Source organism: Pseudochaenichthys georgianus, chromosome 9 (genome assembly GCF_902827115.2).
Source record: "Pseudochaenichthys georgianus chromosome 9, fPseGeo1.2, whole genome shotgun sequence".
NCBI lineage: Eukaryota > Metazoa > Chordata > Actinopteri > Perciformes > Channichthyidae > Pseudochaenichthys > Pseudochaenichthys georgianus.
The window spans coordinates 13,381,147-13,395,491 of NC_047511.1; the positions used below are offsets into that span (position 1 = coordinate 13,381,147).

Genomic DNA, 14,345 nt, shown 5'->3' on the forward strand with positions numbered 1-14,345 from the left:
ATGAAACAGACCAACTCTGCAAGAGTGACATTTGGAAAACTTTAGAATCCTGGAACGCCAACAAGTGCTCCGGTCCCAGCTGTGTGCGTCAGTTTTTAGTGACCTCGTTTCTGTTGTGTTTTGTGTTTGCAGCGTTTTGTGTTTGCAGCGTTTTGTGTTTGCAGCGTTTGGTTTATGCAGCAATTTTAGCAAACCATGCGCAAGTTTGTCAAGTTGTTGAACGTTTTCTAAATACTGCGTATGTGTTGTCTAGTTGGGGAAGATGATTCTTCATAGTTTTATATTTGGACCGTTTATGAAAATGCATTGCATTTCTCCTAATGGAAGTGTTTTGGGACGTAATTAGTACTATTAGTGTTTAGTTTAATACGATATGTTTTTGTTTTTTGAACTGCCAAGCACACTGTTTTAATAAATATATATAATAAAACTGTAACAATTACAAATATATATGCCTTATGCACAATTTTACTTATCAAGCCGATTCATAGCAGACTGTGACTGATCCACTTCCTTCATTCAAAAGATTTCAGGCTACATTATCTCAAAAGAAGTCTCTTTATAATCTTTAAAAAACAGAAACCATAACATATGTGGTGATTACTTTAGAGGTCCCTGATGGAGCTTTTGTGTGCAGCTCTGATTACAGCGCGGCAATTGGGTCATCACTCATGCAGACAAGGCCCATTAAGAGGTTGTAGGTGCTCATGAAAATCACTGCAAATGGTTTATTGAATTATCCCAGGCCATTTTTTTCTGTTCCTTTTTTATTCTTTACAAAAAGGAGAGGAGCAGTAAGTGCAGCTCAGAGATGCTCGGCTGTGATAATAGGCAGGGAGCGATGTTTTTCCTACCTCTCCAGTCTGTGACAGCTGTGTGGGCGGACAGCGTGAACAAAGACTGCGTATGGATGCATTTGCTCATGTACTGTAGAGGCAAAATGATGCATGACTTTAACAGCAACTCATATTCCTTTTATGAAATGAAGTGTAATGTTTGCAGCTACTCATTATGTAACAATGAGATAACACCTATACCTTCAGCCTCCCTATCTTTACCTCACTGTATTTTGGTGAGGGCTCTCCACATGTTTGTGTGGGCACATTTTGTGTTGGTGCTTCGCGTAGGTGTCTCTCTGATGGATAGAAGGCGTGTGGGAAGCTTAGAAAAATCTTGTAACCGGGTGAATAAAGAAGACAGCATGGTCGAGAGCCAACAGCAGTTGATCTGTCGATCGTTAAGGGCGTGAACTTTTCTCTCGCTCTTGAATTAAACTGTGCTGACATGTCTGCGAACGGCTGCATCACCAACAACCGCTAGTTCAATGAAAGGCCTTGGCTGTAGGAGATGAAGATGCTCTTTATGTGTTGGATGTTGTAAAGATCAATTGGCAGTACAAGCAAAGTAGCAATAAAGGAGAATCTGTTTAACAAATTATGACACGGCCGATATGTAACCAGTTCTTCTTCTCTGAGGTCACCAACAAGATCAACAAAAGAGTGACCAGACCTGGGCCATCAGTATATATATATATATATAAAAAGAGCCATTTGCAGAAATGCTTTATGATTCAACCACGTATGTTTTCAAGCGAGTGTGATGGGCATTTACAATTCACTATTTAAGTTTTCATTTTCAAATACTGGAAGCATTTTTGGATCATTTCATCATGTGCAGCAAGAAAAGACACATTTTAGATGCCTGTGTGTGCATAAAGTCCTCGTGAACATTTTTTAATTAGTTAAAAACGTTTTTTGATTAAGTATAAATACCTTTTATTGCGAGTATTTTTGAAAAGATATAAGCTTGAACCCTTGGCAGCGGTGGACAAATATTTAAGCAGCACCACATTGAAGAAATATTTTATGTTCAAGTACTTCAAATTGTTCTTGCGCATACAATTCTGAAAACAGAAAGCCAACTTCTCATTTCCCCATGAGGCAACAGTAGTGACCACAAATGCAGTTTTCACAGGTACTGTAGAAACCTTGAGGAGAACAAGATGGACCAATCAAGGCATACACGAGACACAAATAATATAAAGTAGCATAAAGGCATCTGAAAATAACACTTAAACTAGTTCAGTACATGATTACATATGCTGTGGCACTGCCTGAGTGGAAGACAGCACCAGTGTTACATCACAGAGCATGTGGTAAATAATGACTCACTGTGTTATAAACCAGGGTCAACAAGAGGCAGCTTTTTGTTTGTCCTGAGATCTGCATGATGCTGTAGGCCTTTCCGCATGTTTGTTATTGTAATGAGAATTAAAAAAAATGTGATTATTCAAATATGTTCTTATCTTATGCCTGGTGTCAATTTACATTTTGAATACTTGGAAGCAGTTCAGTAAAAGTGAGAAGTCCTTTTTGTTTTTTTACTCTTGTTTTGCACCGTAGAAGATCAGGTTTGAGACTTGCGTTTTATTAGACTTTTGTTTTTTGATTAGGGAAGTTTAAGTTTTTTTTATTAAGCATTAAATGCTTTAGTTTTGTTTTTGTTTTGAAGGTAAATAAACTGCTGAATTGGAGATATCCATTGTGCCGTGTACTTTTCTTTTGAGTGGGAAGAGTGAGGATCTTATTTCAGGCATTTAATCAAACACGTCCAAAAAAAAACGCTGACTTTGACACACGTGAAATGGATGTGGTAAGATGCTAACTCATTTAAGTATTTTAGGACTCATTCCTGCACCATTTTAAAGTACATTCAGGAGGGAGCTAATATCAGTCCAATCAGCAAAATAATATCTCTATTCACAAAGCTGCTGAAACAATATCACGCTCGAGTGCACTGAAAATGCAGTTTTTTTGTTGCTGCGGGCTGCTCCATTATTCACGACGAACAGCGCACACTTCACAGCGACGGTGGCTGCCGAGCGGCCCGACGACTTCAACGACAGCGAGGTCAAAGGTCATGTTTACAGAGTGACTACGCCCTGGGGTTTGTATGAAAATATGAACACAAAAAGGTGGCGGTTGTAAAAACCCTGCTGTGTGACACGTGTTTACAATTGACATTTCACACACTTATCCATCATGGCTGGTAATATTTCAGATACTTACAGGATGTAGGTTATCACACCAACACTCCTGCAAGACAGAGAACTTTATTAGACAGCCATTTACTTAGCAGCAGATGTTCATCAGAAATAATGATGTTATAACAGCATATGTGCATTACGCTCATTGTAGAGCAGATTGACTTTGTGTTTACTCACCACATGTCAGCCTCCAGGCCCAGAGGTTCATAGTTGACTACCTCTGGAGCTGTGGGGGAAAAAGAAAATCATTAATATTCAGCCAAACACACACCCACATTAACTTTATCTCTGATTTAATTTTCTACTTTCCCTTACTGATTCCTTTACTTATTTTCTTCTAGCAATGCCTCCTTCGTGAGTATTATTTGAGCTTGTTAGCCCATTTAGATTGTATTTGTTTCTAGTACTGAGATTATTTATCCTCTTTTTTTCTCTTGTCACATGTCTTCAGATGTGGGAACACTGTAGTTAAAGTTGGATTATTGCATTTCTTTCTAAAACAAAAATACTGGCAGAGAAAGAGGATGAATCCAGACAACTGCCCCTCCCTTCAACTAAGTTATTCTGGCTTCAGAAGCGTACGTATAACACACTAGGAGAAGCACAATTGGGTCCCTTTAAGAGTTGAAACTGCAGTTCCCTTGATTCAGGGGACGTAAACAGGAAGTATTAGGTTGCCATGGAGACGTTTAGCTGTGGGCTGCAACTTGAGCCACATTTATTTAGCCTTGAAATGTTTATATTTCCTGTTCATGTTTACAATGGAGCGAATGGATTCAAACACTATGACTATTATTAAACTACTTTGACTATGGAAAAGATGATGAAGATGATACCTAGGCAGGGGCCGGAGTTATAAGGAGTATCTTTTTATTTATTTAAACCACCTTAAACATAACATTCAGGTCTTTTCATCATCCGACATGGCGTCATTTGAGACATGACATGTTAATTACTTTTACAACATTTACATTTTTGTAAAGAGAACTCTCTTCTCTTTTATCACAGCAAAACGAAATACTATGAGCTATAAAAACATAGCAAGTTAAACGATCTGTGTTTATTTATGTTATTTTTAGACACTTCTGGGGCTTTATGTTTTTCCTCTCCAAAGTGTACTAAGGTTCAGGGTTTTCAAGGAAGGTATTTGTTTGTGGATTTATGGATAAGGTGTACAAACCCTAAAGAAATGTACCAAACATTTTTTAAGTATCTTAACAAGCTGTCAAATTACTTTCAGAGTGGTTAGGAAGCTTAATAGTTCAAGCTTTCCGACACTTGATCTTTATTTATAGGATTTGACCGCTGCCATCCTGCTGGACTGGGAACAGGCTCTGGTCTTGACCTGGATGCTGGTAGTTGGCAGCAGCGTTGAGGAGGTGGAGACTGGGAGTGTTGGCAAGTGCCCGAGGCAAAAAGGGGTAGGGGATGGGACGGAGCTACCGATGTGTCTATTAGTGTGTGTGTGTGTGTGTGTGTGTGTGTGTGTGTGTGTGTGTGTGTGTGTGTGTGTGTGTGTGTGTGTGTGTGTGTGTGTGTGTGTGTGTGTGTGTGTGTGTGTGTGTGTGTGTGTTTGTGTTGGCAAGAAGGATCAGTTCTGATAATCTCCAGTCTATTATCAGCTCCCTTTCACTTAGTCCCTATGGCACATTTGGCACATTCTCTCACAATACACAACCCCTGGTATAAAGCCAAGAACACGGGGTGGTGCAGGGTGTGTGAGGTAGAGAAAGGATGGAGATGCACAAACTCACTGGAGCAGAAGCTTTTTAAACTACATACGGAGCAATAAAATAAGAAAGGACCATGATATATACGATATACAAACAAAGTGATACTGACCTACAAATTCTGGAGTCCCAAAGATGTTTTTAAAATCATTGCCAAAATCTATCTTGTGGGCCAGGCCGAAGTCGATGATCTTGATGCGCGGGTGAGGCACTGAGCGGTGCAGCAGCATGATGTTCTCCGGCTATAGAAGATGGAGAAAGAGAGACAATTAATAAGAGGAGACAGGGAGGACAGACAGCATTAAGGAGGTGTCATTTTGCCTATTTTTTAACTCACAGATGATGATTGTTGAAAACTGATCCATTACCTTTTTCCTTTACATTTTCTTTAGCTGACAGTGTTATCCAAAGAGCTTGACAAGTGCATTAAAACATGAAGATACAAATTCAAAAAAATGGAGGTCCATTAGCTTCAAATGAACTAAAACCCTTTGGATGGTACAATAAACTCTGTCTGAAACCATAGCAAAGTCTGCTCTGATTGGTTAGCTGGTCGGCTTTGTTTTGATTTGTCAACCGCTTATAGATGTCCCGCCCCTTAGCCTATCATGTACAATGTGTTGGAGCGCAAGCCAATAGAAGAGCAAGTGTTACATAGTGATGTTACTATGTTATGAGTCCAATGGAGGCGTTACAGGAAGGGGGGAGTGTGTGGGACAGAAACTTCCTCTGGCGAGAACTGTAGGATTTGAGCCTTTGCAGACCCTTTTCATCTACAGACTACAGGAAAGAGAAGGCCCCAATAAGCATAATAGTGCCTCTTTAACAATGTCCTAGATGAAGGAAGAACCAGATCCCTGCACAGCCAATAGGCCATTACCAGTGTCTCCTAACTTTTCAGTGTAGGACACACACTAAGTGTAAGCAAGGGTGTGAGCAACAGAGTCAGACCAGGAACTGGCTGGCAGGAAAGAGGCACCGGCCATGGAAATCCTATGCAAAACACGAGTAGAATCCTCTCGAGGAAGTGGGAGAAAGGAAAGAACGGCGAAGATCTGCTTTGAGAAAAGCCACACAACAGAAGGAAGACATTCCTAAGGATAATGCCTCTTTCAAGACGAATCCATTTTCCTTCCAATGCTCATCCTTTCAGCTCCACTATTAGCCAAACTTGAGGAGCACAAGAGGAGGCGCTTAGGATATACAATCAGACTCCAGAGCAGCTCGTTGGTTTTATTCTCTAAAAAATGTTATACAATGATGTTTTTGCTGGATATACATTTGTTTTAGTTCGCTGTTTACATCATTTGAACACCTCGCTTGATGTTCAAATTTTAGGTACTTTCTTTTGACTTTATACTTCTGCTATTCAACATCCCTGGGGAAAATATCGTACTTTTTACTTTACACACAACATGTGAGGAGTTTATAAATCATGATGTTTTTTAATAAATCAAACTATTAAAAAACAGTTTGTACAAATGCAACTGAAACAATTAAGCGATTATCAAAACAGTTGCCAATTGTTTTTTTCAAATGTGATCAATCGCCTATCAATTCGTCAATTTTAATGTAAAAACATGTTATGTTTCCAGCGGCACACATGTTAGGATTTCATGCTTTTACTTTGAACCCAATTTACTTTGTGCTCTGGGTGATTGGCATGGTACAACATTTTGCAAACTAATACAACAACCCATTAATGAAAAAAATAACAGATTCATCCATAATGAAAATAATGAATTCAAATCAATTTAAATTAATTCCACCTCAACTAACTTCAACAATTAAATCCCGCTTTTGCATGCACCCATACAAATAATAAATAAATGATAACATGTAAAATAGTATTACTTATTTTTCTGCATAAAATGTTTATTTCTAACGCTTTAAGTGTATCAACCTGATTATATTTGCATACTTTTGCTAACAGAGTTTATCCTTCACTGCGGTGTTATCCCTTTTGTTTAGTATGTGCTTTCTCCTCCATCATGAGAAAGTAGACATTTCATTGAAGTAGTATGGTAACTTTCCTGTCAAGATTAGTAACCAAAAACACGTTTCCAAAATCACAAATACTACAGGTTTCATTTAAAAGATAGTAAATAGGGATAAAGTCAAACTTAGAAGGGCCCTATTATGCTTGCTGAGGTGTTCCCTTTCCTGTAGTGTTATAAAGGTTTTTGTGCATGTAAATCGCCTGTGAAGGCTGAACTCCCTATGTTCCTGGAGTTTCTCTCCCGTAAACTCCCAACCTGTCTGAAACGCCTTCATCTGACTCCTTTGTTTACTTCCATAACATAGTGACATCACTACATAACACTCGTGCTTCTATTGGCTAGTGCTCCAACAAATTGTACGTGATTTGCTAAGAGGCGGGACATCTCCAAGTGGTTGACCAATCGCAACAGAGCTCATCAATCAGAGCAGACTGGGCTCTGGTTTCAGACAGAGGGTGAAAAGAGGTGCTGCAGCACAGGCAGTATGAGAGAAATGTAGAGCTTTTTGAACATTAAAGCATGGAAACGTTTCACCGTAGAGGCACAAAATACACAATTTCAAAAATAAGCAGAATATATCCTTTTTTAAATAAATGTTTACAATATGTTTTCGAATCATTGTAGTCCATCAGTTCAGACAAGATGAATCAGACATCCTCATTCTGCCCTGCCCAACACATTAAGCTCTTGAGCGTAATACAACATTGATTGGCAGTATCACTATCTCTTAAAAATGGTTTGATGTTCACTTTTTAACTGTGTAATTAATGGCAGTTTGAAAGTGGTCCAATAGAAGATTTGTGGTGCTTTCTGACAATGACTACAGCTGTCATGGTATGGAAATGGCTGCAAAAACAGCCACATAAGCCCACATTCAAAAAACTAAAATTGACAAAATGGTTTTACATACAAGTCAAAATGTCCGAAAATGGCTGACCAACAACAGTTGGAAATTGCGTTACTGCCGAAAGTTATTCAACTAATCAAATGAAGTCCTAAAAAGAGCCGCTGCTTTACAGAGAAGAACAGTGGCTCATCTGAGAAGCTGAGGCGGCTGTGGTTTTTAAAAGCTCTAGCATTGATCACAAGTAGATGGCAGGTCATTATATTCTGCAAACCTGGAGGCCAAATGTCCTGAACTCTGATGGATGATTTGTGAATGTTGTTCTGTAAGTGGAGGTCTGGAAAGTTTATTCTGAAGACGCCATGTCCAGCCAAAAGTGGACAACCGATCAATGGTATTGAGCGAGATTTAAGTAAAGTACTACCACAAGAGTACACCAAACATCTGAGGGAAAAACCTCAGCTACAATACGATGTCTCTGTACACTACGACCTATTCTCTTCTTCCTTCAGGAGTCTCAGAATACACAGACTCCACATTCAAATATAATAAAAAGCAAAGAATTAACAAAAACTGATGTGATGGTCGCCGTAATTAGCCTCAAGGATCAACACAAAAAAGAGACGATACAAAGAGAAAAGGATATAAAAAGGTGAGGTCCAAAAGAGGCTAGCTGATCTAACTAAAAATACATAAATAACACATTGAGATGATGCTGCAGTTCAGTACTCTAGTGAGCTGGCATTTTGGAAAAATAGATGTGCTGCGAGGCTGCTCTTTACTGTGACCTCTGAGAAGAGGAAAATATGTTTGTTTTTTTTCGTTCAAAGAAAATATCCAACTGTGTTGTCTAGATGCAACATTACCTTGAACAACGTGTCAAATTTATCAAAATATGTGCGACTTTATTTGAAATTGACTAAGTAATTGCTCAACTCTTCATTTCAGATTTTGTCATTTGTTTTGATTTAGTTTAATACCAATTTTCCAACTACATCAAAACCTGCTTAGCTTTAGTTGGTGGTTTAGAAAGGAGTGGTGCAGGAATGAGTTAGCATTTTACCACTTCCAGTTCCATCTTACAGTAAACTGTCTATTGAGCATTTTTTTTGGTTAAATGCCTGAGATAAGGTCTTAATTAATTAATACAAGCTGAAGAGATTTTAACATTTTGTTCTACGACATAAAAAGCATCAGTAAACCCATTTAAGAAGCTTCTACAGTATGTGTCTTAAAAACAGCGGTTGCTAACAAGTGACTTAGACATCTAAATGTCATCACGGCAACGCAACTTTTCCTTTAGTTTTGCAGTGCTGATGGGCAAACTGCTAATCGACTTATAGCGTTAGCTTTTTGCTTCAGTCGATTGCATTCACGCTTTAAAAATCATATAGCTTAGCGGTAGTTGTTTAAAGCCAAGCAAACACCATTTTTTTGTTTCTATTTGCGCTTTTTGCCCGGAGATTGTCCAGCTGAACAAAACATCTAGGTATCATAAAAGTGTGTTTGCCACAGATTTTATTTTCTACAATACTTTGAAATCTGAGATAGCCCTCAACTGCTCCACTCTATTGAGACACGTTTTAAGGATGGAGGATGGTGTCTGTCTTTAGTGACTGCAGTACCTTAAGGTCAAAGTGAGCAATCTGTTTGGCGTGCAGGTAGAAGACTCCATCCAGGATCTGCTTGAGGAACTGAGTAGCTTCCTCCTCGCTCAGCGACTCCTTCTCTGCCAGGAAGTCGAAGAGCTCACCGCCGGCCACGCTGGATGAGGAGGGAGAGAAAGAAGAAGGGAGAGAATTAAAACGAGGATCTCTCAGATCAGAGCCAGCTACAAATCCCTGCTTATCAGAGCTAAGCTGATGTACTCTCATCATCCTGCTGCTTTAGAGCCTGACCAATTTACACATCCCAAGCACATTTTAACCAGCATTGTCCTCATCAAACTTCTGTAATGAAAACCCTGCATTGTTTACAGAAAAAGGGAGTATGTGGGGAAAGGAAAATGCCCACATTTGCTGTTTTATTGGACTTTTTAAAACAGATTTGCTTGGGTATTAATATAAAAGAAAAAGACCTTGCAAGAATGATAAGGGTAGAATATAGCATTAACAACAGGAAAAGTAGAAGTAATGAAGGAGTTTAAATCTAATCATTCACAAATCATAATAAACATGCAGTCCTTTATCCAATGCAAATCAACTCCATTTGCATTAATAACTACAACAGGAACATTGGCATAAAATACCATTCAAATAGCTTTAAAAAACTATACTTACCAAGATTTGACCCATTTTGGGCAAGAGATTCAACTTTATTATTAAGATTCAAGAATCTTTAATTATTTTCCTTCTTACATCTTGTTTTACCCCTTTTAATATCTATATCACCACTTGCTAACCAATACCACATTGCACGTTTTATCTATCGAAACCGTGCCCTTTTAATGAAATCGTAGCGTGCTTCAGCACTTAACACTTAAAGGTTGAAAAGAAAAGCAGAGTGAGCAGAGGATTTATCACGGTCACAGCGTGAGAGGAAGCCTGCAGCGAGAGCAGATAACTGTAATTACTGGCATGCTTATGCAGTTGTTTACTTTCACTCAACATATACAAACATATGTTTTTTTCCTACGATATATGTGAGGAATGTAAGTCACAGTTAAATTACTCATGAGCCAATTGTCATGTCAGGATTTACATTTTAATAACCAAAACAATCATGTAAGTGCCTGGAATAATATGAAATTTAACTTTATGTGATAAGAAAACTGATTACCACACACTTCACCCTCCAGGGAGGAAACAGCAGCTGGACCTCCACCCTCTCCTCCCACTTCTTCCATGTTTCTTTCATCATCTATTAGTGGTTACCAGAGTATTCATACACAATCACAGACAGGAAAGAAGGTTCCTGCTTGAACAAGGTTTTTCATACTGGTCTGTTAATGTTTAACGTCAAAGCACAGTTGCTGTCATGGTTGTATTTACCCAGGGTGCAGCAGGAGGAGGCGAGGATGTGGAGGACAAAGGGAAACCACATCTTTTTAAAATCCCATGTCATTTGTTTTGTTACCTGCCCTGAGCTGGAAAAACTAACACCATGTCCGTCACCCTACTAGCTTTGTGCTAATGATAATATATGTAGCACCAGGCAACAGAAACTAAGTATTCTTGTTAAATTAACGAGTTAAAGAGTTATATGACCCTTAGTAACTTGTAGTTTTAGACCCCGTCACAACTCTCAGGCATGCTCAGTGCAAGATTGTCTCTTGAAACTAAGTGGATAAGTGTCTCAACACTGTCTGCTTTAGTGTGAACTGTCAGCAGCCATAGAGTATTAATGGCACAGACTTAGCATTAAGATTGAGTTATTGGCTGTCTGTTGATTTAACTGAATAGGGTTTTGTAAGTGTATATGTCTTTGTGCCTTTTTTATTCAACTAATTCAATATTAATATATACAATCAAGGTACGATAAAACAGAATCAGCCAGCAGAAAGCATAGCTTTAGACCTCCCGTGACATATCTTATTACAGGGTTTTTAGTCAAAGACCTCAATCTTATGGCCACATAACTACAAACAATATGATACATTAGTTTTAAAATGTATTAAAAAACATATTTCAACTCTCAAGGTAAACATTTAAGGAAGTCATGTACAGGGGTTGAAAAAATACAAAACCAGAAACTAAGAAGGAGAAAGTAATAGACCAAAAATCTCTATATACTTTTTTAAGAATAATAGTAAGTTTTATATTCATATTATTAGTTAAGTGAAATCATCATCATCATCATCCTCATTAAACTCTAATGTGATTAAAACAGCTTTTAAAATAATTGTTTTTTCCTTCCATACATGACCCTGTGAGGAAGCGCACACACTCCCTCACTAACATTTTGGCTTAACTATTTGTTTGTTAAGAAAGGTAGTACATGTTTCTTCAGAGTTGTCTTTATTTCAGTTAAAGTTATAAAAACAGTTTACATAGACAAATTAGTCTTTAAAACACACAATCACAAAGTAATCACCATTTCCTTTGTTCAGACCATGGATGTATAATAAGAACTGGATACAGCGTGGGGGGCGGGGCCTCATTCATTCCTATGAGAGCTGCTCATTAGCGCATGATGATAAAATGGCCCAACTTTTGAGAGAGTGAAACGTCACAGATTACCCGGCATGCCTGAGAAGTACCCGTATGTGCGCTCATAGCACATGCGCAACTTTAACCAAAATGCTCGTTCACATCAAGCACGTCAACAGCACCGTGCGTTCATGACAGCATGGTAATGGATTGTTATTATGATGGATTTGATATTAACGAGGCGGCAGTTAGCAGCTAGCGGCTAGCTAGTAATTATGCTAATGTGCACATCAATTGTTATGTACTTATATTACGCTGTAACAGGATCTAGTGATATCCAAGCAACAGAGCTTCATTTAGCATGAAAGACTTATTGCACTGTATATATATATATATATATATATACATACATACACATACATACATACATACATACACAGTGCAATAATAAGCTACAGGGACGTTAATCTAACGTCGGTAATATTAACTTTATGTAATACAACATTTACGGTACAAGATTTAATCATACAGCCCATGTAGTATGATATTTTACAAATGATGAATTACAGCAAACATGTGCAATATATCCATTATTACAGCTCCGTGGGATGGCAGTAAGGCGATATGGGTCCGTTGTTATTGTGCATCCATGGGTAAAGATAAACGCATGTAGTGCTGAACACTCAGAATAACGTTATTAGCACATTTTTACAACTTGAGGAACGAATGTTTTTAATAAGGGCTATACAAGTGTTCATACTGGGTTGTTTATTTAGTTTAAAACATATTATCCAACGAGTTACAGACCACTCAGTATTTCCCCATGTAAGTCAATGGGAAAAAGTGTTTCCGGGCCTGGCAACAAAACGGAAGTGTAGTACCGCCGTTTGGCCACCACAAATATTTTCATCTGAGTCCGGCGCACTTCCTGGGGCTTGGTTTTATTAAATGTAGACAACAGTGTTTAATTTTGTATTTAACCCTTCACTCCGCTTTCAGAACCATGACCTGATTGGCCAGGTTGGATTGGGAAGGCGGGCAGTCTCCTATAAAGGTTGGTGGTTGGAAAGAGAGGGGAGGGCGGCATTTGTGTTAGTTCCTTGCTGGTGAACGCAGCACCAGGCATGAAGTTTTGTGTTCCTGTAAAAGAATATGGAAGGCTAAGAAATAAAACGCCTGTTTATTTTTGAAAGAAAACCCTCTCTCCACGTATTGTTTTTTCACCTGCACCTCACATCGTAACAGACCCCTTGTATCATTGCCAAAACTACGAAGTAGTTTCTCTGCATTTAAGAAGTTTAAAAATGACACTTCCTGATTCATATATTCCCCCTTCTACTGTAACTAATCGCAATGCACCCAGGAACATAGCCTGACTAAATAATAATGAAGTGAACTTGTAATTTGTGTCCTTAGGGAAGCAAATCCTATCACATGGCTGTCAGTGGCTCAGAGCAGCTCTTCCTGGGAGTGCTTGAAATGAATATGTTTGGGATCCATGGTCTAATTCAACATGACACTATTCCTGGTCAGGGAAATAAAGTTCAAAGTACCCAAAGACAGCAGAACAGAAACCATGACGTTTAGGGATGTCCCGAACACCTTTTTTTGCTCCCGATCCGATTCCGATCATTTGATTTTGACAATCTGCCGATACCGATTTTTCCCGATCCGATCTTTATGCAATGCATTAACAGAAAAAAAAGGTAACAGATAACGGCTGGTCATCCAACGCGATGAATTCAGCTATCTTGGCTGTTCTTTTTTTGGCCTTTTCACCGTTCTGGGGCAGTTTCTCTTTCCTTTTAAAAGTCTCTGAAAGTGTCGGTTGTTTCAGTGCCGTTACCTGAGTGGCCGCTGTGTACGAAAAAGTACACGTCCCACCGTTCGGGACGTGTTATTTACAATATCGGACAAGTAGATCTTTCAATTGTAAAAATCAGACTAATCAGAACAGAGTGGGCGAGCTAACCAATCAGAGCACACTGGGCTCACAGGGAGGGGGGGGGGCAGGAGCTCCAACAAGCCGTTTAGGACAGAGAGTGAATACACATACTATACGGGCGGTTACGGGCTATACGGGCGGCCGGTTTTGGCGCAGTGGTTAGAGCGTTGATCATCAGATCAAGGGGCGTGGGTGAACGCCAATCCGAAAACCGCCCACCACTGCGTCAGGCCGTTGTGTCCTTGGGCAAGAGACTCTACCCGCATTTGCTCCTGTGGGTAATGTCCACAGTAATGACATTTACATGTCCAATATGTGTAATATGTCATTGTAAAGCACTTTGAGCACCTGTAAAAGTGCTCTAAATAAAAAATGTAATCCATTATTATTATTATTATTATACAGAGATGCTGTATGAGAAACCAATGTGAGTTTGGAAAATTGCACAATGTAAATCTATTCTAGTAGACCTCAAAAATGGAATTATGATCAGTAGAAATGGCCATGTCATGGGATCTTAAAGGTTTCGACTTCAAAACAAGCTAAAAGACGATTTCCACTCGCCCCACAAAACCCTTTATTTTAAATGAACATGTCAAGATAAAACAAGGCAGCGTGGAAGTGAGCAATATCATAAGTGAGAGCAGAGCGTGAGAGATACAGAATGTGTTGTGGAGGTGTTAGAGGAAGCC

General features: G+C 38.9%; 1 protein-coding gene across 2 annotated transcripts in view; it reads right to left on the reverse strand.

The window, feature by feature from the left end:
* dapk1 (death-associated protein kinase 1) overlaps positions 1-14,345 on the reverse strand; it is a 105,041-nt gene that overhangs the window by 44,118 nt on the left and 46,578 nt on the right. For both annotated transcript variants that reach the window (XM_034090439.2, XM_034090438.2), the window contains exons 4-7: positions 9,246-9,384; positions 4,889-5,018; positions 3,224-3,272; positions 3,069-3,095 (exon numbers count right to left, since the gene is read on the reverse strand). In XM_034090439.2, the coding sequence (XP_033946330.1) occupies positions 3,069-3,095; positions 3,224-3,272; positions 4,889-5,018; positions 9,246-9,384 (345 nt within the window). The remainder of the gene's footprint in view (positions 1-3,068; positions 3,096-3,223; positions 3,273-4,888; positions 5,019-9,245; positions 9,385-14,345) is intronic.